The 27,654-nt window shown below is 49.0% G+C and overlaps 1 protein-coding gene across 1 annotated transcript; it reads left to right on the plus strand.

The window, feature by feature from the left end:
* Positions 1 to 2,236: 2,236 nt before the first annotated feature.
* On the plus strand, positions 2,237 to 27,036 carry LOC309524937 (uncharacterized protein). Its single transcript, XM_082210188.1, has 7 exons — positions 2,237 to 2,369; positions 6,222 to 6,774; positions 9,825 to 10,210; positions 13,233 to 13,393; positions 16,044 to 16,176; positions 18,841 to 19,901; positions 26,811 to 27,036. The coding sequence occupies exons 1-6, from the start codon at positions 2,319 to 2,321 to the stop codon at positions 19,027 to 19,029; spliced, it is 1,473 nt and encodes a 490-aa protein (XP_082066314.1). The 5' UTR covers positions 2,237 to 2,318; the 3' UTR covers positions 19,030 to 19,901; positions 26,811 to 27,036.
* Positions 27,037 to 27,654: the final 618 nt, after the last annotated feature.

Below are 27,654 nucleotides of genomic sequence, written 5' to 3' on the forward strand. Positions count from 1 at the left end.
GGGGAGGGCGGATATAAATAAATTATTATTATTATTATTATTATTATTATTAGTGAGGCTGGTATTGTCGTCTGGGCATCCCAGGACCTCCATACACTCTGCCCAGGCTTGTGCCCCGGGGAGGCCAATTTAGTACTCGCAGTGATTTGACTTCACCCCCAGCGGTGCATGCCATTGCCTCTTCAGACAAAAGGATGCCAACAAAAACAAAGGGCAAGCTGATATTCCATAGGGATGGTTTCATTCCTGTGTTCCATGAAATGCCCAGCACATTGCTAAAGTAAATACATCCATAGTTGTAACAGGGATCCTCTAGGGATGAGCAAAGAGGAGCAGTGGACAGAAGGACCTTTACTGACCACCCCAAAACTAATGTTTATTGATCAGTAGCATACTACTCTTAAAATAAATGCTCTCTGAGAAAAGCTTGCTTCCTGAACAATGCAAACAGGCAAACACTTTTTGCTTCTCCTGTCACTGTTTCAGATTGTTGGTTGGTAGGAGCAGGGGTGAAGTATTTTCCAGAAATTAGGCAAATGAAGTATGCTGCTCCAAAAGCACACTTAATTTGCATGATTATCTTTGATTTGCCTGTTATGCAAACTACATTGCAGAGATTTTTTTCCTTTCCTCTCCCCCCCCCCTTTTTGTTGTTGTTGTTATTGGGAGGTTGTGATAACTGCAACTTCACACTCTGCCGATGATGTTTTCATCCCACCTGCTATTGGGCATAGGTAAAGGTAAAGGGACCCCTGACCATTAGGTCCAGTCGTTGGGGTTGCGGCGCTCATCTCGCTTTATTGGCCGAGGGAGCCGGTGTACAGCTTCCGGGTCATGTGGCCAGCATGACTAAGCCGCTTCTGGTGGACCTGAGCAGCGCACGGAAACACCGTTTACCTTCCCTCTGGAGTGGTACCTATTTATCTACTTGCACTTTGATGTGCTTTCGAACTGCTAGGTTGGCAGGAGCAGGGACCAAGCAACGGGAAATCACCCCATCGCGGGGATTCAAACCTCCGACTTTCTGATCGGCAAGTCCTAGGCTCCATGGTTTAACCCACAGCGCCACCCCCGTCCCTGCTATTGGGCATAGTCTGGAGAGTCTATCTAGACATTATCTTGTGAGCCCTTGGCTTCTAATTGTATATTTCAGGCAGGAAAGTTCTGAAATGATGGAATCAACTGTAGTTCATCAGATTAAACTACGGAACTCGTTCCCATAGGAGGCAGCGATTGTCACTAACTTAAATGGCTTTAAGAGAGTACATAAATTCATGGAGACGAATATCCATGGCTATTAGCCATCATGGCTATGCTCTGTACTAAGGGGCAGTACTGTAATGCTTCTGAGTACCAATTGCTGGAAACCACGGCAGGGGGCGGGGGCAGGGGGCCACGTGGAGAACGGGATGTTGCAATAGTTCGGCCATTGGCCTGATCCAGCTCAAGTCAGTTGGAATGAAGACTTCCTTACAGAGATCTTGCATTTAGTAGTAGTGTTGTCATGTTTTAACAACTGGTTTGTTGGATCAATCCATTTAAAAATATTTGTCTAAACCAGCCTTTCTCAACCTGTGGTCCCCAGATGTTGTTGAACTACAACTCCCATCACGCCTAGCTAGCAAGGCCAGAGCTCAGGGATGATGGGAGTTGTAGTCCAACAACATCTGGGGACCCACAGATGCTCCTGATGAATAGGGAGCTCTTCTGATTGTGAGGCATGCTGTTTTTTGAACGTTCCCTTTTGTTCAAACACCTCCCTGCAAATAGAAAGCTAGCACCACAGCAAGAAGCAACTTAAAACTACTGTAGAAATGTTTGTGCGCGATGGGCTAGCTTTCTGTTTGCAGGGGGTTCATAAAACAGATACGCGAGTGGTGATTAAAAACGCTCATCTCCCTACCGAAGTAGAGCGGTGTTTCCCCCCTTTTTCTTAAGTCTTATTATTATTTCATTTAAATGGAGCGGTATTATTATTATTAATAATAATAATAATAATAATAATAATAATAATAATTTATTATTTATACCCCCGCCCATCTGGCTGGGTTTCCTCAATCCCCTGCACACGTGTAAAAACCAAGCGTCGTTTCTTTCCTATCAAACTCGCAACGTGCCAGTGCCAAAGCCAACGCAGCAGCCACTCGAAGGGCTCTCGAATGGCAAAAACCAACCAGCCACAATGAACAGCAGTGGGCAAACTTGAGCGGAAAACGGAGTCCGGTCGCCAGGGTGCGCCGCAGCCTCCGTAAGCGCAACGAGGAAACGCAAAAGGGGAGGAAGAGGCATCTCTAGACGCCGAGCGAAAAAGACCCTCTATGGTTCCATGCCGGAGCGGAAGTGGGACGCCGGGCAGCGGCGGTATCTTGGTAACGGTGGAGAAGAAGGGGCGGGAGGGGGAGGGGGAGCGCTGCTGGTGGGGATGGCGGCTGTTGGTGGTGCCTGTCGGGACTGGGTCACGTGGCTGGATCAGGGCTGGGAAGGAGGAAGGGGAAGGGCACCCCTCGCCCACCCCTCGCCCTCCCACCAGAGGTCCCATGGGAGAGGACGCGCCTCACGGACCCGCTTACCCTAGTCCCTTTCTCCCCGACCCCTGGGGGTCCGGGGCTGGGTGTGGAGAGAGGGCCCCTGGGGCGGGGGACCCTGTGATGGTGGCTAAGAGGGGGATGCCATGAGAGGGTTAGAGGCAGCTAAGGTCAGGCTGGAGGAAATTAAGAAGCTTAAGAAAATGCTGCTATGCCTGTGGGGTAAACTGGTAGAGCATGACACACACACACACACACACACTCTATGTATAATTAAGGTGATTTCAGTTAAAAGAAATCAAGTGATACAGGGGGGAAAAGAAGGGAAAGTGAGAGGGAGAAAAACAAGATACATATAAAAGCGGAAATATGCACACACAAATGGCAGTATACGATATTCCCAGTGGTACCTTGGGTTACATACGCTTCAGGTTACATACGCTTCAGGTTACAGACTCTGCTAACCCAGAAATAGTACCTCGGCTTAAGAACTTTGCTTCAGGATGAGAACAGAAATTGCACGGCAGCAGGAGGCCCCATTAGCTAAAGTGGTGCTTCAGGTTAAGAACGGACCTCCGGAACGAATTAAGTACTTAACCCGAGGTACAACTGTATTGTATAAATTTGTATAATGTTATTAAGAGCATGAGATTCTTAATCTCAGGGTTGTGGGTTCGAGCCCCATGTTGGACAACAAGGTTCCTGCATTGCAGGCGGTTGGACTAGATGACCCTTGTGGTCCCTTCCAGCTCTACAAATCTATGATTCTGTGACTTGTGTGGGCTGACCTGCGGGACTCACCGAACTGGTAATCGCCAGCCTTGCAGTACGGGTTTACCCTGCTGCAGATCTGCTCAGCTGTGTTCGGTGAGCTTTATTCCCACGTTAGGGTGTGTACATGAAAGAGGGCAGCCTTAGGGTTCAGGAGCTGGCTTGAAAGCAACAAGTGCCGTTAAGCACAGCGGAATTGCTGGCCAGCCTTGTGCAAGTCTGTGGTTAATTTGCTTGGTTTTTAAGCAAAGGCGGGTTTGTGTAGGAGTAAAGAACAGTAGAATATTTAGCTTTCTCCTGATTCTTGCGAGAAAATATTTGGTGGTTCTGTTTTGCCTTTGATGTGGAATAACAGTCCTCCTTACATATTGTATGAAATGTATTTGCCAGAGGTGGAAATAAAAACATCAGTTGCCATGGCCTGTGGCTAGTGCAATAAAAAAGTTTAAGTGGATTGAATTGAAGTTGCATTGCCTTTTTTGGATCAGAACAAAGATCAATCAAGTCCTCTGCAACTGGCTATCTTGTTTTGCTTTTGGAAAACTGAGAAGCAGGAAGAATGGGGGGTGGACTCCCAATTGTCTCCTGCATGTGGTGATCAGAAATACACATAGAAAAGATCTCTGAACATTCTTGCATACAAATGTGCCCTGAATGCTGAGGTTCCATGTTAAATTGTGGCGAGTAGTAGACTCAGAGTGGTAGACGCTACCTTCATATGTTTGGCAGCAGCTAATCCCTTTTTTAAGAACCTCTCTCTCTGCTAATTGTTTCCCACACATCTTGTGACAATGATTTGTCTAAGTTCAGTTATGCAAAGTTCTTCCTTTTGTTTGTGAGCAGGTGGCTATGGAATGTCTGCAAGCTGTTGCTTATGGCTGTCTGCTTATGTGGGACGGAGTGAGTGTACACCGACACATCAGCTAGGAGAGGAAACAGATGAGCAAGGTATGGTGGGAATTAGTGCTTGGGCAGTTTGAAAGAGGGACTTAAAGAACCGTAGGAGAAAGTTCAGGTGAATCTACGGCGCTGGGTGTATCCTGGTCAGGCCTTGTATACTGGAGTCTCTGCGGTGTTCTAGTTCCAGAATTGACAGCATCTGGTGGGTAAAGTGTTGGATTCAGCTTGACAGACGAGAAACCCTATTTATTTTAGGGAATAGATAAGGGAGTAGGTTGCATGTGTGATCTAAAAAAACATGTTAGAGGAAGGGCCATTTCTCAATGGCAGAGCATGTGTTTTGAGTGCAGAAGTTTCCAGATCCAGTCCCCAGCATCTTCAGGTTGAGCTGGGAATTGCCTCTGTCTGAAAACCTTGGGAAGCCACTGCCAGTCATTGTTGATCATCTTGAGCTAGAAGGAGCAATTGTCTGACTTGGGTATAAGGCAGTGTGGCGATCACACAGGGCCCCCGGACGTTTGACGGTCTGCTGACCCTGTGCCACCACTGCGATTGCTTTTTCTGCTGCGGGGACACACGGAGTCCAGTCAGTTGTTAACATTAACAAATAATCAACTTTATTTTTAAATGCAGGAAAAGCTTATGGTTACAGTTAATTTTTCTTGGCAGTTTCTTAATCTTAGTTCCTAACAACTTCAAACTGATTATTCCCAACTATCTATCTGACTCCACCTAACAATTCCTCTCACTCTCTCACAATACAACTCTACCAACCCACTGCCTATTCCTCCCTCTTCCTTCTCCAATTCCCAAACCTCAACTGACTTTCAAAACCTCCCACTCTAACTTTTACTCCTCCCTTGCATTCCCACTGGCCAATCACATCTCACTCTTTTAACCCTTTCCTTATGACCCACCTAGGAGGCAAATGCCACAGGCAGCTTCCTATGTTTCTTCCTAAAACTAGAGTTCAGAACCAGCTCAGTTATTGATCAGTTGATTAATTAGAGGCAGGTTTCTATAAATACAAATCTTTCAATGCACCTTCTTGTCGGTTTCTTCTCACACATGCAAACCTTAGGAAGTCAATACACTTTCTCCACAGTATGATAGCTTTGCTAAATTTGTGGATTGGCTTTCACTGGAATGGTCTGGGGAAAGTAAACATTTTTTTCTGCTTCAGTCACTCATCTATAAAAGGAAATGGCACAAATTAGCTCAGAGGATATTGAGGGTGCAGATTATGAAGTTGATCAGAGCACACTGTTTTATTCCCACAGTGCCTTAGCCTCAACAATTCACCATTCTGAGTAGTAGAAAGTCCATGTAGTGGGCTTTATAGCTGAGTGAACCTGGATCTAATTATACAGTGGTACCTCGGGTTAAGGGACGCGGGTGGCGCTGTGGGCTAAAGCCTCAGCGCCTAGGGCTTGCCGATCGAAAGGTCGGCGGTTCGAATCCCCGCGGCGGGGTGCGCTCCCGCTGCTCGGTCCCAGCGCCTGCCCACCTAGCAGTTCGAAAGCACCCCCGGGGGCAAGTAGATAAATAGGTACCGCTTACCAGCGGGAAGGTAAACGGCGTTCCGTGTGCGGCTCTGGCTCGCCAGAGCAGCGTTGTCACGCTGGCCACGTGACCCGGAAGTGTCTCCGGACAGCGCTGGCCCCCGGCCAATAAATGTGAGATGGGCGCACAAACCCCAGAGTCTGGCAAGACTGGCCCGTTCGGGCAGGGGTACCTTTACCTTTACCTTACCTCGGGTTAAGTACTTAATTTGTTCCGGAGGTCCGTTCTTAACCTGAAACTGTTCTTAACCTGAAGCACCACTTTAGCTAATGGGGCCTCCCACTGCCGTGTGATTTCTGTTCTCACCCTGAAGCAAAGTTCTTAACCCGAGGTACTATTTCTGGGTTAGCGGAGTCTGTAACCTGAAGCGTATGTAACCTGAGGTCCCACTGCATAAGCTTCTGCTTCACATTGAATGACATAGGGGGAACTAGTGACTATTTACTCTTCTTGTCCATACAGTTGAGCCTGAGGCAGCATCCCCCTCCTAATTCATCCCAGCCCATGAGTGACCCAACGGCTTCAAGGGAGAGGGATCTCTCTGGCAGCTGCACTGCAGGAGATGATATTTCCAACACTGATCCGAGCGATTTGAAACCCAAGCTGATGACCATATGTACAGATATGGCTCCTGGAATAGTTGGCACACAGTCCGTCTCCGGTAGTTCCAGCTTGATGAAAAGAAAATCTTGTTCTGAGACTGATGGTCTTGGGAATGGTGTAAGAAATTCTGCAGAGGAGTACCAGGTCGCCAATCCTAGCTGTGCAGAAGGGCAACGTGGCCAGTCTGCCCAAAGAGAAGAAGATGAAGAAATGGACTGCCAGCAGCCAAGAACTACCACCAGCTTAGTCCCTCTTTCCGGGGGGATCTTAAGCCCTAAGAAACGGAAGCTGGTTCTACACATAGACTTAAACAACACTATCATAGTGTCTGATGCTGTCACCGGTCAGGACCCCAGAGCTGCTCTGAACTATTTCCTGAGTACTGTCACCTGGGGGGAAATCGACCCAACAGGTAAGACCATGCGAGCAGCTGAAATCCCAGTTCCTTTGACATAAAACTTAAGTTCAATGGCTGGGTGAAACTCTGCAAGAAATAAGAATTGCTTGGTTTTTTTTTAATCATTTTTGATCTTCAGGCTAGGTGATTCAGAGAAACAAAGTATGGCCAAGGGGTGTGTAGGGAAGGAGGCAGAAGCCTGGGGGATAATTTAATGTAGGGCTAAGTAGATTACTCTGCTAGCACAAGCATCTCTCCTTGTCTGATGGAACAGTCTCCCCTCTCCTACCCCCATGTGCTGTTCTGTGGGGAGCAGGTGGGGCTGGGGGAAGCCTCCGTTGTGCTAATGCACATCTAGACATCTGAAGGCAGCCCTGTTCAGGAAAGTTTTTAACGTGTGACATTTTAATGTATTTTTAATCTTCGTTGGAAGTCGCCCAGAGTGGCTGGGGAAACCCAGGCAGATGGGCGGGGTACAAATAATAAATTATTATTATTATTATAGTGCAGTGATTCTCAGACTTTTTTCTCTGGGCCATACAGTACTTTCAGAATAAAAATTTACAACCCACCCCCTTGTTTTTTAGATATTAAGAAAGTTCGCAAGCAGACCACCAAAAACAAAGTGACAACCCTCACCAACTGTTGAAGAAAATAGTATTAATTTATTTACAAATGCACTCCCAATTTTCTATTGTTATGCCTAATGCATTTTCAAGTATGATGTCCTGTTCATCAGAGGCAGCAAGCGTCGCTTGTGGGGTTTCTTTTGTCTTTTAAGACAGTGTTTCCCAAACTTTTTTGGGCAACGGCACACCTGTTTACTGAAAAAAATCTCGCGGCACACCACCATTAAAGCCCCGCCCCGTGACGTCAGCGCGCAGCGTCACGCCGGGAGGGACGCACGAAAGTGAAAGTTTTTTCCCTCCCCCTTGCCGGGGAACCTCCAAGCTTTGGGGGTGGGAGGAGGCAGCAGAGCGAGGGACTGAGGGACGGCGGCAACTGAGGCGGCGGCGGCTGTTGTGGTGGTGGCAGCGATAGCGGGCGGAGGAGGGGGCGGCGGCGGGGCTTGAGGAGCCGTCGCCGGGAGTTGCTGCTGCTGTTGTTGCTGCTGCTGCCCAGACATGCCGGCCTCCTCCTCCTCCGCTGTCTCGCGCTCCTCCCTTTTGCACGCGCTGCCCCGCCGCTCGGCACCACCACCGCGGAGCCGCCCCCGGCTCGACGTGGATCCTCGACGCCGACGCCTCTCACCGCCCGACTCGCCCGCCTCCCTCCCACGGCACACCAGCCAATGTCTCAAGGCACAGTAGTGTGCCGCGGAACACCGGTTGGGAAACACTGTTTTAAGAGAGCCTTCCGGATGCATTATACATAATGATAGAAAATTGAGTGTTTTTGTAAATAAGAAAAGCTTTCTTTGGCATCTTTTTATGATTGCCTTGCTTTCCCCCCACCTTGAGTTGGTACTGCCCTCTTTCTGGCAAGCTCCCAACCTGTACTCTGCATACCACAGAGGAAAAAGGGGTTGGACCGGGAGTTGGGAAGGTGGGTTAAAAATGGACTGGAAGTAGCCACCTTCCCTCTCAGCATTAGCATTGGAAAGCAAACAGGGCAGTCCTGCCCATTGTATCTCATCCCAGGCTCAAGGCTAACTTGCCTACATCCTCGGCGCTTTGGATCTGGACCAAGAGACTACTAGCCTGGCGCTCTGCTGCAAGGCAGCACCGTGTGCTATTATGCCGCCCACGAGCCAAATCTCCTTATAGATCAGGCTCTTTTTTGTTCTGCGCAAAGGGAACCTTATCAAAGGAGCTGTTGCATCCTGTATCTCGCCCAGGCACATTTACATATTGTTGGTCTCTTCAGAATTAGGTTAAAGCCGCCTGCCAACTCTCTCTCGCACACATGCGGGAGCACCAAGAAGTTAAAATTAACATGTACTTAGCTAAGCTGTTTGACTTCAGGTGCCCTCTGTCTCAACTGTCGCCACTTGCGTGAGAGATTTGTATTCTACTTCACTGCGCATTGTTCTCTTCCTTCCAGCAGCCCCCCCCACTTTTTTTTAAAAAAGGTATTCAATAAAAGGCTGCTGCAGAAACACGGAAGCAGCCTTTGCCAACCTAGTGCCCCTCCAGGTGTTTTGGACTCCCAATTCCCATTAGGATGTGCTAGCTAGCGTCGATGAGCATCGTAGACCAAAACATCTGGTAAAGGTTGCTGTAAAGGAGGTCCTTATTTAGGGCACTCTGTGCATTCTAGGCACTGGCAGTGGCGTTCCAGGATTCCGTGCAGGGAGTCTTTCCCAGCCGACCTCTGAGATTCTGCAGGAGGAGAGTTTGCTCTTGTGCTCGAATCCTGCACCTGATTGGCCACTGTGAGAACAGGATGCTGATCCAGCAGGCTCTTGTTTTCCTATGAGATGCTGGTGCCTTCTGCATGCCAAACAGATATTCTGTTGGAAAGCTCTGTCCCCTTTGCAGGCTTCAGGTTGGCTCTGAAGGTGTAAGTGAAGCTGTGCTGGGACTTAGGGCCCAGGACAGAGTGTGAGCCCATCAGTGGAAGAGAGAGTGAGTTCCTCCTTCCTTTAGACCTTTAACCATGGGTAGGCAAACTAGGGCCTGGGGGCTGGATCTGGCCCAATCACCTTCTAAATCCGGCGCGCAGACGGCCCGGGAATCAGCGTGTTTTTACATGAGTAGAATGTGTGCTTTTATTTAAAATGCATCTCTGGGTTATTTGTGGGGCATAGGAATTTGTTCATTTTTCTTCTTCAAAATACTAGTCCGGCCTCCCACAAGGTCTGAGGGACAGTGGACCAGCCCCCTGCTGAAAAAGTTTGCTGACCCCCAACTTCACCCCCTGAACTTGAAGCATGGGAAGTCTCAATAAAATATTTATAATTTGGCAGAATACTTGGATTATTTTATATGTATATGTATAATTTGGAATATTAATGTGATTTGATTGGATTGTTAAAATGGAAAATAAAAGTGATTTTTTTTTAAAAAAAAGAAAAGGTTTGCTGACCCCTGCCCTCAATTCACTTCCTTCCTCTTTCCTTCCAGGCAAGTGGCAGTGGCTGAGCGATTCCCCCTCGTTGGTCCCTCCCTGCCCGGGCGCCGTGAGTTTTTACTCCCAGTACGGCCGCAACACCCGATTCACGGACACGCCCCCCGGGCGGAAGTTCCGCGATCTTCACAAGCGCCACCTGCAGCTTCTGGAGTGGCAGGGGCAGCCTCACCCGCTGCTCTCCATCCCCGGCCAGCGGGGCAAGCGCTACCACTTGGTGCTTCCTTCCTTCTTCCGCCTCTTGGAGAGCCTGCACCGGGAAGGCAGGCACTTTGCCGTCGTCTTCCGCACCTTTGGCACGGACCTGGCTCGCGTCCTGAAGGCAGTGCACTGCGCCCTGGAGGGGGAGCACCCCCACTTCCCTGTGCTGCGGGACGTCTCGGTGAGTGGACAAAAATGGAGCGCCCTGGGACAGTCTCCCTCGGGAGGCTGTGGACTCTCCTTCCTTGGAGGTTTTTAAGCATCTGTTATGGACATTTTAGGGACGCGGGTGGCGCTGTGGGTTAAACCACAGAGCCTAGGACTTGCCGATCGGAATGTCGGCGGTTCGAATCCCCGCGATGGGGTGAGCTCCCGTTGCTCGGTCCCTGCTCCTGCAAACCTAGCAGTTCAAAAGCATGTCAAAGTGCAAGTAGATAAATAGGTACTGCTCTGGCAGGAAGGTAAATGGCGTTTCTGGTTCGCCAGAAGTGGCTTAGTCATGCTGGCCACGTGACCCGGAAGCTGTACGCCGGCTCCCTCGGCCAAGAAAGCGAGATGAGCGCCGCAACCCCAGAGTCGGCCACGACTGGACCTAAAGGTCAGGGGTCCTTTATGGACATTTTAGATTCCTGCATTGCAGGGGGTTGGACTAGGTGATGCTTGGGGTCCTTTCCAACTCAACAATTCTATGATTCTATGGATTCCTCCATTGCTTTTGCTGCTTTTTCCGCAAGCCCAGCAAGCTTGGCTGAGGCTCTTTGATCCCAGTGCCTTTTTTATTTGTTCAGTTTTCTAGATGCCCTTCCGCTGAAGACACCTTTTTATTTATTGTCTCCGTATCCCACCAAGGAGCTCATGGTGGCATACTTGGTTCTCCCCATCCTCCTTTATCCCTACAACAACCCTGTGGGGTGGGTTAGCCTCAGGGGCAGTGAGTGGCCCAAGGCCACCCGGTGAGCTTCATGGCTGAGTCGGGATTTGAACCCTGGTCTCCCAGGTCCCAGCCTTCCATGCAGCCTCTGTTGGTGTCCTATGAGATGCAGGTTGAGACTACCTGATTCTATACCCGTTAAGGGGAGTGAAAGGTGGGATATCAAGTCCGAACTACTACTCCTCCTCCTCCTCCTCCTCTTCTTCTTCTTCTTCTTCTTCTTCTTCTTCTTCTTCCCTCCTCTAGGAAATCCTGCCAAGCTCACAGCTGATTGCTTCCTCTCTCTGAAGGGTAGGCAGCCAAAATTAAATCCGGCATTATTTAATTAGGCTGCCTGATAAGAAATGAATATAATACTGGAGGTGTGGAGCTTTGGATTTGATAGGGACTCTCCTTTGCGCTTTGGGGACCAAGGCTGCCAACATTATACATTGCAATATCTTGTTTGAAAGTGAAGGATCCTGGTGGCTTTGCTGGAATCCTGGAGGAATTCAGCTTTCATTAAAAATAGCAGGTTTTTGCTCTCTGTACTTCCAAAGTGAAGCTTCTGAATAATGGGCTAAATTTTCAGGAACTGGGGAAAGCCTGGTTATGACTTAAATGATCTTGAGGTGGTCTGTTTCTAGCTTGCAGAGCTTCCTGAGCCCTTGCTGTGGGTCCCTGTACCCACCTTTCCATTCTTAAGCACCTGTGCATCCTCCATTTGCCACATTTCTCTGAATCCTAGGCCCTATTTTATTTAGCTAGGTTTGATGGCTAGAGCATTGCAGACTTTAGCTTGTACTCCTTGCACAGCTTGGGACACTTAATGTTCCCATTTTACAGATGAGAAACTGAAGCAAACAACAATGAGCTTGCCAAGATGGTGACTAAGGCGGCATTTGATCGAAGTCCAAAGCACTGTCCACAAGATTGGACCGTGCTGGCTCTCTGCTTAGACAGAAGGCATTTGATGCATGAAAAGAGACAAATTCTGCCATCCGTTGATGCTTAGTGGCATTTGAGAGGACCAAATAAATATTTTGACACCTAAAGCCTTCCTTTATAATTGGAATTAAATGTGAGTAAATTTCAGTGTTGTTAAGGACTGAACTTTGGCCACATTCATCAGTTCTGGTGCACTGCCAGCTGCCGAGAAAATTCAGCTATGGTAACCTTTGTGATCTGTTAGGGGATGTCTGATGGTAATGCAATTGTATTTATTACTTAATGTGTTACATTTCTATCTCACCATTCCTCCATTGCGCTCATGGGGCGATCCCATTTTCATACTTGTGAGGGTAGGTTCGGCTAACGGTGAGGGAACCAGCCCAAAGCTGCCCTGTGTAAATTTCATGACTGAGTGGATATTTCCACCCAGATCTCAGCAATAGAGTTTGCTGTCCATTATACTGCATGGGTTCTTCAGCTGTTGCAGTTGAGATCCATACCCAGGAACAGTATTTCTGTCAAGATCAGATATTGGTAGCACACAACAGGCTGTTGCTCTCATTCCCTACTTCCCAGAGGCATCCGGCTATGAGAAAGGGAATTCTGAAGACCGCTTGGCCCTTACATCCATTTCAGCTCCAGGTTTAACATGCAACACTACTTGATGTGAGCAGAACATTCACACGCAACTTGAGAAAGTTTCTGCTGGTCACCTGGAAGTAGCCCAGCCGAGTGCCCAATGTTGTTGAACTCCAACTCGCAGCATCCTAACCGTTGGCAAAATTGGCGGGGGCTGATGGGAGTTGTAGTCCAAAACAGGGGCAGAGCACTAGTCTGGGGAAGGCTGAAGGAGGCCTTAATCCATTTGGTGGGACAGCCCCCTTCTGCATCCAGGTGGGGAAACGCCCCAGGGGCGGAGCTACCTGCCCCAGCACCCGGAGCTGTGCAGGGGCAGGGCTAGCTGGCCCGCAGGGGTGGGGCTAGCCACCCGTGTTGTGAGCATTGGGGGGGCGCCACTAGCCGCCTGTGGCAGCATCATCCCTAGCGGCCCACCGCCCACGCAGCAAGCGTCCGTGGGGGCTGCCCGCGCAGCGAGCGGGGGTGGGTGGTGCGGTGATATCACCCGCCCACATGGCTGGCACCTGGTGCTCACCGCACCCCCCGTACCCACCTTCCTTCGCCAGTGCAACGCCCTTGATCCTCAGGTCCAGTTCAGGGTGATTCCTCTTCTCAGTGCACACAATGCTCTGCTTTGATGACCTCAAGTTTGCTGCTGAGAGCTTGACAGGAGAGTGATCTGTGTTTCATTTGCTTTTTTCACCCCTCCTCTGCCTCTCCGCAGTTGCCGGTGGACGTCAGTCCTGGAACGATACGTTGCAGCAAGCGAAAGGTGGTGTTGACTCAGGGAGCAGGGCGGATTTCCAGTGAAGATGGCGACAGGAAACCGTACCTCTACTTCAGCTCCAGGGAAGGCATTTGTGGCTTCCAGGATCACTTTGACTGGTGAGGAATAAGAATGGTGGCTTGCTTCTTAGCCTCTGGCGACTGATGTGCTTTTACTTAGGGTGATGTCGGTGATTCGTTTATAGTGGCTTTCAAAAAAACCTAGCTTGGCCAGACTTTTAAAATTGCCCCATCAGCATACAAATTTCTTGTGTCCTCACGTGACAGTCGCTTCTGAGCCAGGCAGATGACTGTGGTCTAAAACAGCCTTCCCAACGTGGTGCCCCCTCTCCCAATGCTGTTGGACTATAACTCCCATTATCCCTGATAATCCTGGCTGTAACTGTGGGGGTTGTCATCCAGTTGTCGTCCAGAACAGTTGTAGAGCATCGGGTAGGGGACAGCTGGTATAAATTAGGGTATGTTTGAGCATCCAAAGTTTTTAGAAGTTTTAATTGCATTGTTGTTGTTGTTTAGTTGTTTAGTAATTTTCGACTCTTCATGACCCCATGGACCAGAGCACGCCAGGCACTCCTGTCTTCCACTGCCTCCCACAGTTTGGTCAAACTCATGCTGGTACCTTCAAGAACACTGTCCAACCATCTCGTCCTCTGTCCCCCCCTTCTCCTTGTGCCCTCCATCTTTCTCAACATCAGGGTCTTTTCCAGGGAGTCTTCTCTTCTCATGAGGTGGCCAAAGTATTGGAGCCTCAGCTTCAGGATCTGTCCTTCCAGTGAGCACTCAGGGCTGATTTCCTTAAGAGTGGATAGGTTTGATCTTCTTGCAGTCCATGGGACTCTCAAGAGTCTCCTCCAGCACCATAATTCAAAAGCACCAATTCTTCGGCAATCAGCCTTCTTTATGGTCCAGCTCTCATTTCCATACATCACTACTGGGAAAACCATAGCTGTAACTATACGGACCTTTGTTGGCAAGGTGATGTCTCTGCTTTTTAAGATGCTGTCTAGGTTTGTCTTAATTGCATTAGTATTGTAGAATTGTAGTATTCAGCTAAGTTGCTGCATGCATGGATCAAGGTCCCCTTGTGCAACGGGACTCCCCGCCCCCCCCCCACCTGTGTGCCTAAATCTGCTGTGGCAGGTTGGAGGAAAACCCAGAGCAGGTTTAAGGGGCATAGGGTTGGGGAAAAGTCTCAGTGCACAAGGAGACTTTTGTTGCATGCACACACTTAGTGCTTAGTTGAATTTTACCCAATACATTTGCCACTCGGCTCCTTTGGCGAAAGATGGTGGGTATAAATCCTAACAATAATGATAATAATAATGATGTTGATGATGATATTATTATTATTATTATTATTATTATTATTATTATTATTATTATGAAAGAAAGAAAGAGATTCCTCCCTTTTCCCCTGTCCCCAGCCTGACATTCCTGCAGGGCTGAGACATGTTTGCTTGCCTCTTCCTTTCCTTTACCGCCAGGATAGAGAGCCTGATTCTCTTGGACTCCAACTCCCATGATCCCTGATCAAAGGCCATGTTAAGTGGGCCTGATGGAAACTGTAGTCCAACGACGTCTGGAGGTCCATAGGTTCTCCACCTCTCCCTTACTGAGCTCACATCTGCCAAGATACCCGAGAGCAATTGTTTAAAATGCAAAGTCGCCATTGGTTCTTAAAGATCCACCTGACTCTGCCTTGTTCTGCTGCTGAGATTAGGATTGAGGGCTCATCTTGTCCTGTACCAGTAAAAAAATAAAAAAATAAAAAAGGAGAGGCAGGGAATGGACTGTGCTAAATCCAGGTAGTTCTGTTGGGAATAACTCTCTTGCTTTGACATGCAGTCTGAGCTACCGGAAGCTTTGAGCAAACCTGTTAGTTTTGTGATCTAGAAAAGATAGACTCTCGGGCCATCTGGCAATGTAGCCAGCCAAAGCTGAGCACAACCCATTTGTAATACTTGAGCATCTATTTGTTTTGAGTACTGGAAGGCTTGCCCTGCCTGAGCCCTTCAGCAGACACTGGCGGCCCTTCCTGCACCCTTTTCTCTGGGTTCTGTTTTGTGGTACATGGAGCACAAACAGCTCCTATTACATGTGAAGTCTTGCACTGAGAATTATGCATACCTGTTCGCAGTTTCCCCTCCCATGCAGGGTCCTGTGGTGGTAGCCTAAGAAGCTTTTCAAATATGATTTTGAAGAAGCAGGTTTCTTTTGCACAGGAGCTTGGAAATGTTTTTGTATTCTCACGAGAGAGCTCTGAAATGAGAGGGAGGTTCCCGTGGTGAAGAGCTGGATCGTGAACAGCCAGCGCAACTTCTATCCATCTTTTTTGGCTCTTAGTCCCTGTCCGCCATCGACCTGAACTTTTTCTTTTTTTATCATCTCATTCCTTGTCAAAAGTAATCTAAATCTTCTCAAATGCTGAACCGTGAAAGCAGAATAAATTGTGTAGGATAAGAATAGATGTATTAATTGAGTTGGTATTTGTATGTGGAAAGAATATGCCAGCTTGACCCTTACAATCACTGCATGCAATACATTTCTTGCCTTCTCGTTTCCGTTCGTTGCATTGGAGGGGGACAAGGTGGGCTGGTGGGGTCTTTGCTAAGATTCATTGCAGACTCTCGCTTCAGCAGCCTAGGAAAAATCCCCATAGAAGTTCTGATCCTCTCTCTCTCTCTCTCTCTCTCTCTCTCTCTCTCTCTCTCTCTCTCTCTCTGTGTGTGTGTGTGTGTGTGTGTTCCAGGTGGGCCAGGAACCAGTTCTCCAGCCGAGGAGGGAAGCCCCTTTGGATCGACCCCCACGACACAAGCACCCACCATATCTGTATCGATGACAACATTCGCCTGAACGATGCCGACACCATCATCCACCCTCGGGTATCGTTGCCATGGATCGTTGCTCTAAAATATTCCAGTGTAGAAACAAACAAAAACCACCTCACTTATCAGATCATATCCTCTTTATAATTCTCTTATCATCCCGGCAACCCTGGGAGGTGGGCTAGACTGGGCCGGTGAAGGATTGTGGCCGGAGCTTTGAGACAGAGTGAAAACATGCCCCTCTGACATCCACCTCTGAAACCCTGTGCTGCCCTTAGATGGCAGAGCTGCCTTCCAAACGCCTAGCTTGGTCAGGGGAAACCCTTGGGCAGCCCCAAAGGAGATGCAGAACGGGTGGAAGGGATAAGCCAGCTGCCTGTTTTAAGCACAGGTGAGCGGAGGAGACTTTGCTGGCACAGAACGGCAGGTGCGTGCTGCCTGCTCTTGCTGGTGTGAGTCATCCCCGCCGCCTGCCTTAGCCCAGCATCCTGCCTCCGAGTGGTCTGAAGCTCATTCACAGCCCTCTGTGCTTAAAGGGCAGCTTCCCCAGAGGAGCATGCTCAGAAGTGAGATTCTGGGGGAAGGAGTGGGAAGGATCTGGCCATTGTGGCAGCTCTCTTTGTGCATGACTGAGAGTGTGCCCTCCCAAGAGGGCATGGGAGGGAATGCACTGGCACCGGCTGGGCTGGCAGAATGAGGAACGGCTGGGCAGGAAAGGTTAATTGGTTCCTGCTGGAGTCCAGCCATGACAATGGCCTCCTGGGGCTCTCTGCTGCGCATGGGAAGGGATGCTAGCTGCCCCTCAGTTTTGGAAAGAAAGGAAGTTTCCTTCCTTTGCATTCAGTACTTAATAGCCGATCAGTTAACGCAAAGAGCACTAGAGGTGAGGAGCTCCCGGCGTCTCCTCTGCCCTATCTGCAGAACGTTTGAGCCCCTGTTTTCCTGAGCAGGGCAGCAGCTCCTCATCCACCCCTGGCCGCATGACCCTGGGCCAAATTATAGTTAGAGAGAACGCTGTGGAGGTGACCTCTGGTGCGTCTGCAGACTCCCGGTCAAATCTGTTGGCTTCGGAGGCCAGTTGCAGGTCAGCCTCAATCTCGATCCCGCTTTTTCCTCTTCAGTGCATGGATCACATTCCTTCATTTCTGACCGTTGCTATTTTTATCGCCGGTTTTATCATCTGGGCTATTTCTGTTTTTATTGTGCAAGTTGCTTTGAGACACCTTAGTGTAAAAATGCGGCGGATAATAATGACTGTAATAACACAATGTGCTCCAGCTTGTTCTCCTCTGGCTATGGTTTTTTGGTCTGCTCTTTGCTTCCTGGAGGTTGCCTGCTAGATTCAGGGCAAGAAAGGGCTGTGACGCATTTCAAGGCTGCGCAGAAGGGAGGACTGGGCATGTTTTCAGTCAAGGGCTCCGGCAGGAGAGGGGATGTCGGTGCAGTTTTTCCTTCCGCAACCTGAAGCTCCTATAGATCGGGCCACTTTAGGTGCTGTTCAGTAAGGACATGAACCAAGATTGAAGATTATACAGGGAACAACATTCTGTGTTTTCCTTAAAGGTAAAGGGACCCCTGACCATTAGGTCCAGTTGTGACCGACTGGGGTTGTGGCGCTCATCTTGCTTTATTGGCTGAGGGAGCCGGCGTACAGCTTCTGGGTCATGTGGCCAGCATGACTAAGCCGCTTCTGGCGAACCAGAGCAGCGCACGGAAACGCTGTTTACCTTCCCACCGGAGCGATACCTATTTATCTACTTGCACTTTGATGTGCTTTCGAGCTGCTAGGTTGGCAGGAGCAGGGACCAAGCAACGGGAGCTCACCCCGTCGCGGGGATTCGAACCTCCGACCTTCTGATCGACAAGTCCTAGGCTCTGTGGTTTAACCCACAGCGCCACCCGCGTCCTTTCCTTAGGAGTAGTCTATATGCAGATTGGGGCAGGAGAGGATCCCGCTGCCACGCAAGCTGAGAGCCAATGCATTTGAAGGGCTTCGCCATTTTGCATCTTCCACAAGGAGTGCTCTCAGGAAGAGTGGCTTGTAGAGCTCCTTCCAGTGAGAGGGAACCCAAAGCAAGTTACTACAAAGTCGTCATCCCCCACCTCACCCTCCCATACGAGTTTGAGCCATAGCTTGCAGCATTCGGTCCCCAAAGGCCACTCTTGAGACCCCAGGACTTGAGCCGCTTGTTATATATTTGTTGGGATGTTTGACACTCTCTTGACTGAATGCTTGCTGGAGGAAATAGTGTCCGAGAGGCCGAAAGTTCCCTTTCCCTGCTGTTGTCCTAGCCAGCCTCAGTTTCTAATGAGGGCTCAGGCCTGCTGGAAGCCACAGGCTCTGTTCTGGAATTCCTTCCTCCTAACCCCTGATCATAGGCAGGTAGACTCTTACTTCTCTGTATTGAGGGGGTGCCACTCTGCACACGCTCAGTGGCATCCTCTGCCATTACTACTTGTGTTCTAAGAGCCTCAATCTGTTTCCCGTTCCTTGGGCTGGACCATCTCCAGTTTTGTGGCATCCAGACTGTCAGGCATCTGGAGAGAAGGGGCTTCTGGGTTACCTTGAGGTCCAACACCTCTCCATCTCACCAAAGGAGACATGTTGCTGCCCAGAGTGAAAGAGGAGAGGGGTGGGCTGGCTGGCAGCTTGTTCTTCTGTTGCTCCTCTGTCGCATCCACGGCCTCAGAATTTTGGCTTTCTCTTCTTTTACCTGGCAGATGTTCACAGGGCGAGGAAGCAGCTGTCTCCGCACAACCCCCACCTCCGAGCTGTACAACATCTGCCTGGTTCAAACAGACCTCCTGGAGGCCATTGCTGACCCTAGCTATTTCTGCCGCTGCGTCCGACGGTGCGAGGAGAACTATGAGAGCTACCTGGCCAGTGCTGGGGGGAGTTGTTGCACCTAAGTGGGGCTGACCTGCGGGAGAGTCCCCCCCCCCCCCCCGTGTTCCGTGTGGAGTTTGCAAGAGGAGAATCTTCTGTTTGGCGCCTCTCTCTGGGTGTCGGAGTTCCCACTGGAGTCGCTATCCTTACTTTCGCTTCCGGCTCAGAGCCCTGCGGGGGAAATCCTTTGGAACAGTCTGCAAGCCCAGAAAGCAGGTTTTCTGGTGCTGTCTGAACCTGATCACCTGAACAGAGGCTTTCTTCCTATTAATATTTATTCAGATGTTCGAGGACGAGCTCATGGAGAGATGGCTGACCTGGGCGAACCTCTGTCTCGAAGCGCTTGCAGCTGGCCCGTGAGCCCTACCTCGCTGGTCTCAGCCACGGTGTGGAGAAAAACCGCTGGCCTGTTAACGCAGCCCATCTTTCCAAACATTAAACTCCACTCCAGCTGCTCTTGTTTGTTTTTTGCCTGCGGCAGTGGCTGACCCCAACGCATAAAGCCTGGTGCTAAGTGGGTCCCCGTGGGAGAGGTTCACGGGTTAAGGCTTTTTCCCCCTGGCACAGCTGAGCTAAATGGGGTTCGGCGGCTTGTGAATTTCGCCCGTTTAGAGAATTGTTCATCTCTTCCCTGTTCATAAACAGAACAGCTGTGAGATCATCCAGCAGCCACCTTCCAGAACCTTTTGCCTTCAGAAACAGGGGCTTCGCTTCCTTTCCCTCTCTGTGTGCATGCAGATTGATGTGGACAGAAAGAAGCTGGTCCTTGTGATGCTAGGGGGATGTCCTAAGTCAGGGATGTGGGACCTGTGGTCCAGGGAAGGTTCTGTGGCTCAGCGGTAGAGCATCTGCTTTGCATTCAGAAGGTCCCAGGTTCAATCCTCGACATCTCCAGGTAGGCCTCTAGAGACCCCTTTCTGAAATCCTGGAGAGCTTCTGCCAACCAGTGTGGGCAGACTGAGCCAGATGACGGACAGTCCGATTTGGTATTTTTGATTTGTTTTGTTTTTTCGTCGCTTTTCATTCAAATGAATCCCAAAGCGGCTTACACACAATATTCATTCATTCATTCATTCCTTATTTATTTATTTATTTAACTGATCTTCATCAACACAATACACACAATATTCATTCATTCATTCATTATTTTATTTAACCGATCTTCTCCAAGAGATCTCGGGGTGGTTCATGGAATAAAATAATAAATTAATAATTATGACAAGATAGAATGTAATAGCCCATCACAAAGACGGCATAAAACATATGGGATAATTAACAAATCGCCAGTGAGGCAACACCGTTAACAGAGCAGCAACGGAAAAATAAGCTAAACATCACAGTTAAAGCAAAAGTTGCACCATGTGATGAACAAGCAATACAGCCCTTATGAGCTATAAAACATTATTAACAACCAGGAGCGTCTTCCCATAGAGGCAAGTGGGGCGGGGCGCCAAGTTCTGGAGGGTGACAGGGAAGAGGCGGAGGCTGGACGCGGCGCCTCCTGGCATCAGCTCGCTGCCCTCGCCCGCCTCGCTGAAGCAGCGCTACGCCCAGAGCCTGCACCTCTTCCCTGCCAGAGGAGCCGCCTTCCAGCTGCTGCCCGCCTCCTCCAGCCCTGCAAAGCTGCCGGCAGTGCCTCAAAAAAGTCAGCAACTCTGGGAAACGGGGGGGGGGAGGGGTGTGCCGGTGGGATCTTTGCACCACAGCACTGGATATACTTAAGACGGCCCTGTTAACAACATGAATAAAACAGCAGCCAAAAACACAAACTAATCACTAAGTTCATGCACACCCCCTTGACTCATAATCTACCACTGTTCAGCTCATTAAAACCTGCGTCCACATGACACCTGTGGCAGCAACTCCCTTCTGAAAGCTCCTTGGGCTGGAGGTGGGGCAGCCCAGGTGAAACCAGCCATCTTTGATGGCAAACAGAGTCTCCTCTGGAAGCAGCTCTCTTGCAAAGGCTCATAGGGCTGGAGGGTGGGGCAGGTCAGGTGGAAAAAGCCATTGCCTGGTGGCCAACAGCGATTCTCTCCCTCTCTCACCTTACCTCATAAGGCAGCTTCCTAGTTTCCCATCAGCCCCAGTGAGCCTGGCCCAACAGCCAGGGTGATAGATGTGCTCTAAGGACAGTGTTCTCGAAGCTACCAGCATGAGTCTGACCAAACTGCGGGAGGCAATGGAGTGCCTGGCGTGCTCTGGTCCAGGGGGTCACGAAGAGTCGGACACGACTAAACGACTAAACAACAACAAGGACAGTGGAGGGTCACATGTTTCCCATCCTTGCCTCAATTCTGCTTGCCTGCCCACCTCTTCCTGTTGTACGGGAAGACCCGCGCCCAATTCTTTATAGAACAGCGAGAGCACCCTTCTGGATGCTGTAGCTCTTTGTGGCAAAACTTGTGCTAGCAGGATTCCCACCCCCCCACCCCCCGCGGAGAGGCTGGCTGTGCCTATTGTTGCTGCTGCTGCTGCTGCGAGGCCACAGCTCCCGTTTGCTGCTTGAAAGAGGAGTTTGACAGAATAGCTTTACCTCCCTAGCAGCGGGAGGCTGAGCCCAACTCCTTTGCCAGGCATTGGCAAGAAAGCTGGCGGAGGATCAGCTTGGGGAAGCTATTGTTCCTAGTCGGCTTCAAGTCTTTTCAGGTTGTATTCAAACCACCACCACCCCTTTGCTGAGCTGCTGAGCAAATGTAACATAAAGTGCAAAAGAGCCTTGAGAAAGCAGGAATGTTGCTCAGCTGAAGATTGTCCTGAAGGCGAGATCGTAGAATCTTGAAAGACGCACACTGGCTCCCAGTACGTTTCCGAGCACAGTTCAAAGTGTTGGTGCTGACCTTTAAAGCACTAAATGGCCTCGGTCCAGTATACCTGAAGGAGCGTCTCCACCCCCATCGTTCTGCCCAGACACTGAGGTCCATCGCCAAGGGCCTTCTGGTGGTTCCCTCACTGCGAGAAGTGAAGCTACAGGGAACCAGACAGAGGGCCTTCTCGGTAGTGGCACCCGACCTGTGGAACGGCCTCCCACCAGATGTCAAAAGAAAAAACAACTAATAATAATAATAATAATAATAATAATAATAATAATAATAATAAATTTTATGTATATCCCGCCCTCCCCAGCCGAAGCCAGGCTCAGGGCGGCTAACAACAATAAGACAGTATAAAAGCATAACATAAACAACACTCTAAAATCATTCATTGTAAAATTAATTAATTCAGGCCACTGGCAACCATTGGGCCAGAGCTCCGCGAAGATTGCCGAGGGAGGGAGTCAGCCTGTGCCCTGGCCAAAGGCCTGGTAGAACAGCTCTGTCTTGCAGGCCCTGCGGAAAGATGTCAAGTCCCGCAGGGCCCTGGTCTACCAGACTTTTAGAAGACATCTGAAGGCAGCCCTGTTTAGGGAAGCTTTTAATGTTTAATAGACTATTGTATCTTAATATTCTGTTGGAAGCCGCCCAGAGTGGCTGGGGAAACCCAGCCAGATGGGCAGGGTATTAATAATAATAATAATAATACTTATTATTATTATTATTTATTATTCTAGAGTTGGAAGGGACCGCAAGGGGCATCTAGTCCAACCCTCTGCAAAGCAGGAATCTCAGCGAAAGCATCCATGGCAGATGGCCACCCAGCCTCTGCTTAAAAACCTGGAAGGAAGGAGAGTCCACCACCTTCCCAGGGAGTCTGTTCGACTGTCGAACAGCTCTTACCATCCGAAAGGTCTTCCTGATGTTGAGTCGGAATCTCTTATTCCCTGTCGCCTGCATATGTCACAGAAGAGCTTCCAGCAGCCAGTTTCAAAGTCGGAACAGAAACCCCGTGGATTTTTCACAGACCAAGCCAGCTTATTCCTTCTTATTAGGTCCATCTACTATCTGTCGTATCCCTTTTTGACTGTCACAGACTTTTAGAAAGAGAAGCATCTCAAAATATATGTTAGATATGCAACTAAAGAAACTGCATGGGCACTAAGTGCTTCCTTGCATTTGCCTCTTGGAGGTTGGTGTTTTGTTCTGTTTTGTTTTACCTTTAAAAACTCACTGGATGGATTTGAGGAGGATACACTTATCCATGATGATTAGCCATACAGTGGTACCTCGGGTTAAGAACTTAATTTGTTCCGGGGGTCCGTTCTTAACCTGAAACTGTTCTTAACCTGAAGCACCACTTTAGCTAATGGGGCCTCCCACTGCTGCCGCACGATTTCTGTTCTCATCCTGAGGTAAAGTTCTTAAGCCGAGGCACTATTTCTGGGTTAGCGGAGTCTGTAACCTGAAGCGTCTGTCATCTGAAGCGTCTGTAACCCGAGGTACCACTGTATTAGGTAAAAAAAAAATCCATATTCAGAGATGATGTACCCCCGGATATCGGGCCCTGCAGAAGTGCTGTTGCTTCCATGCTTCGCTCGTGCATGTCTCAGTGGCATCTGTCAGGACGGGAAGCTGGTTTCGGTGGATCCTCACTTTGGTCCAGCTTGTTCCTTGGCCCTTTGGAAGAAGGGTGGGCCAAAGCCTGGGGAGAAGCCAACAAGTGTACTTTTCTGGGTGTCATTCCTGTTCATAATGCCTGGAGGAGAATGCAGTCAAGGGGTTGCCAAGGAAGCAGAGGGGAGGAGGTGACTTATTTAGTGCATAGGATTCAAGGTCTTGCTGGCAGAAGAGGTTCGTCAAGCAGGCAACAGTCATAACCAACACGCTCCACCCTAATGGTGTCTATGCAGATTGGAAAGCATGCAGAACCAGCATGATCCTAGGAAGATAGCTGCAGCTCAGATTTCCACCTCGGTCCAATTTGGGCTCATCCACACCGAGGCTGGAAATATGGGTTGGGCGGATCTATGCAAAGCGCAAGGCGTGTTTTGAGTCTTCTTCCAGCTTCTGGGTGGACCAGTGCTTGCTGCATCACCTCCAGCTCCCTTCTGCAGCAGCGCAGTGAGTGGCAGCTGGGCGTGAGGTGACCCACAACAAGGGCTTCCCCACCGGCTGAAACCTAGGCAGACTCCTGCTGTTGTGGGCATCAGCTGCAAATGGAAATTAGTAATCTCCTGTCTCACAGGAGTATTCTGGAAATGCTTGAGGCTTTTGCAGGGCAGTTTGCGCATTTAAAAAGTGTTATGCAAACTGTCCTCTCCGTGTGACTGATCCAAGGTGTTTGCCTCGCTGTTTTTGCCCCCCCAAAGATCCCCAGAAGCGGCTCGCTACGTTGGCTGCTTTATCATCTGTTTCGAAACCGGTCTGAATGGGAAGATCCAGTGGCTTAATATTGCACAAGGGATGTGCTGGAGTGCGGGGGGAACTGCACAGTTCCACTTGCCCCCCTTTGGCTGGGGGGCTGTCTTTGAAAGAAGGGGCTTGTGTGCCAGATGCAAAGCCCCTCTCCAAGCAGAGCGCTGCTCCTTCAGGAAGTGTGTGGTCCTCTCCCTCCACCTGTTTCTCCGCCTGACAAGTGACTGACAGCTCTCTCCCCAAAGCCTCTCCTCATCAATTATGAATTCAGTTGCCATCGAGACTGAGGGATTAAGGCAGCTGGAGGCTTCGCTTTCGCAGCCTGCCGTGCGAGGAGGCACCTGTACAGAGCTGGCAGCCCCGCGGCTCTTGGGCAAGGAGGAGAATGCCGCGATTCTGCCATTTCTGAAGTGGCCCCTTGGCAAACAGACCCACTCATCTCCTAGCAGCGCCCGTGCCCAGATCGGATCTTTCTTTTATTTCAAGGCCGATTAATCCCAAACAAGTACCGCTCTCCTGGCTCCACAATCTCAGCTGCTGCGCACACAAGGCACTTTTAAGACAGGGCTAGCGACCATTTGTTTCTATGCCCAGGTTGCGGGGTGTTTGAATACTGTTGGGTGGGGTGAAACCAAAGCTGTCAGTGGGAGCATACAGAGCCCAAAGAGGGTGCCCCTTTTCTCTCTCTTGCACCCCCTTTTCTCTGTCTCACACAAACATTTTCCACACCACCTTTTTCTCTGCTTTTCTGTGTGACACCCCCTTTTCTCTCTCTCTCTCTCCAACATCCCCTTTTCTTTGAATACCTACAAGACACCTTTTGAATGCATGCTCAAAACCGGAGCTCTTGCTTTTAACCCACCCTTTTATATTCACAACCCACATAGCGAGAGTCCATTTGCCCCCCCCCCTTTCAATGTTACCTTGGTAATGGGAATTCTAAATGCTTTTAGGCTGCAGTCCAATACACCCCTGGGAGTAAGTCTCCCTCAGCTCAACGGAACTTACTTTTGAGTCGGCACGGATAGGATTGTACCGCTAGCAGTTTTGAATGAAGACTTGGGTGCCGTCGTTATGCCAGATGTCACCTCGCATCATCCCATTTACTCCGGATGAAACAAGAAGAGGACATGCAACCTGCTCTCCAAGCATAAACGTGCATCTAAAGGTTTTTTGTGTACAGAGCAGGGCAGGATCATTCCATTTATTTTTTTAAAATTATGAATGTGTCAAGGATTAACCCTGGGGCATTGTAAATTGTAGCACTTTCTTACATCTGGGATAACTCAGTCAGTAGAGCACAAGACTCTTATTCTCAGGGTTATGAGTTTGAGCCCCACTTTGGGCAAGAGATTCCTGCATTTGCAGGGGGGCTTCGACTAGATGACCCTCGTCGTCCCTTCCAACTCTGCAGTTCTGTGATTCCTAGGAAGGCCAGCAGGAGCCACAACCTTGTTTTTGAAGGCAGGTTTATTCAAGCAATATTGATCTGAGATATTTATGTTGAGCTTAACCAGGCATGGCCAAATTCGGCCCGCCATATGTTTTGGGACTACAGTTCCCATCATCCCTGACCACTGGTCCTGTTAGCAACGGATGCTGGGAGTTGTAGTCCCAAAACATCTGGAGAGCCAAGTTTGGCCATGCATGGGCCTTAAGCATTTATACTGGTCCTTTTAAGAGCGTTTACATCGGAAGTTTGTTCCCCGCGGCATTCGCTGTGTCAGGCTTCTGTCAAAAAAGAAAACCGGGACAATCTTCTAGAAATAAAAGTGACGTTGCTATGTGTACCCCCATCTCTGTATGCCCTTTTAGATCCAATAAGTATGGGCCCTGCCCCTTTCTCCTTACCCATCTCTCATCTTGGGGGTTAATCTTCCATTTTCGCCTTTTGTGTCTGAGCATCAGTCCAGGACTTCGCTGCTCCACACAGTGCAATACGCAGCTCCTGTTGCACAGATTGCATCTCCTTTGCTTGCCAAAGCTATTTGCCCTTGCTTCCCAAACTCATTTTGGACAAGGTAATTGGTGTTCAGGGTGAAATCATGCAGATTATATGTTGGGGGGGGGGCCAAATGAACCTTGCAAATCAATAATGTTTATGTCAATTTTCTGCAAACTTCCCTCGCAGTGTACTGTGAACAATCATAAGAGCTGCTAGACTAACTCCTCTAAAGGACTCCTGTGTCTTTAAATAGTGTATACAAGAGGAGGGAGTTTTAATAGGCACAGATTTTCCAGTCATGATCTTGCAGTGGTGGGAATAGTTGCTTTTCTCCCCCACCCGCAAATCCTCCAATTATCTCGCTAAAGGCCAGGGTGCCCTGTTTTGTTCTGAAGATGACTATAGGATATGAGTTGCCACTCAAGACGTAGAAGTTCTGACCCTTTAATATGTAGCGTTGCCAAATTACTTTCCTAGCAGGCAGTTGTGCATTGAGACAAAAGGTTTCACCTGTGATATTTTTGCCTTTTGAAAGCCCAGGAGCCTTTAAAAAAAAAAAAGTTGGGTCCAGTTTGAACAGAACTACCTTTTGCACATGACATCTAATCTTCGGTGTTATCCTTGTCAGAACATTCTACATCTGTTCATCTGTTGCAAACACAAGAGGAAAGCATCTTGCACCAGTTTAATGAAGCTTCCGTGACTTTTGAAGGCTGTAACCTACTTCATCATGTGCAAATCTACTTGTCATGTTTATGGAAATAAGGTTTGAAAGATGGTGACAAAGTATACACAAATGCTTTAAAAGCACAGATCTATTAAGTTATTAAAATGTCAATTTTAATTGGTTTGGAGTTCTGGAGTTTTTTTTAAGACTCGAGTGGTGCTTTTTATACTTTAATTCATGCACAAAATCTTTTCCTCCAAGATGTGAAGGTGGCCACCGGTTTATAAGACTTAAAAAAATAAATTAAAAAATTAAGACAACTTTATGGAGGAATGGACTACCAAGGCTACTAACCACGACAAGTAAAAAAAACAAAAAACACTTCCATGTATACAAGTAGTATATCTGTGATTACCCATATGCGAGGGACTAGCAACAGGAGGTGCATACAAGCTTAACACACTGCTTGTGAAGTCCCAGGCTGGCTGGAAGCAGGTGGACAAAATCTTGTGTTCTTACATACAGTGTGGCTTATGATTCCAGACTAATATTGCATAATAAATCCAATATGTCTGACATCTCTGGCTTATTGTACATCACATTCATGCAAACGGTGCACAAAGTAGGTTCATTGCCTGTCCCCTAAACGAACAAATTAGCTGCAGCCTTCTCACTAATTATGCATTTCGAATGAGGCACTCAGTCCTGAGCCAGTTGCTCACCTCTGGCAAACCGTCAACATATGACAGATGGATGCAGGCAGCTGCCAGAGAACTGGATAGCCAGAAACCAACTGGACGTTTCA

Source organism: Podarcis vaucheri, assembly GCF_965113315.1.
Source record: "Podarcis vaucheri genome assembly, chromosome: 2".
Taxonomy (NCBI): domain Eukaryota; kingdom Metazoa; phylum Chordata; class Lepidosauria; order Squamata; family Lacertidae; genus Podarcis; species Podarcis vaucheri.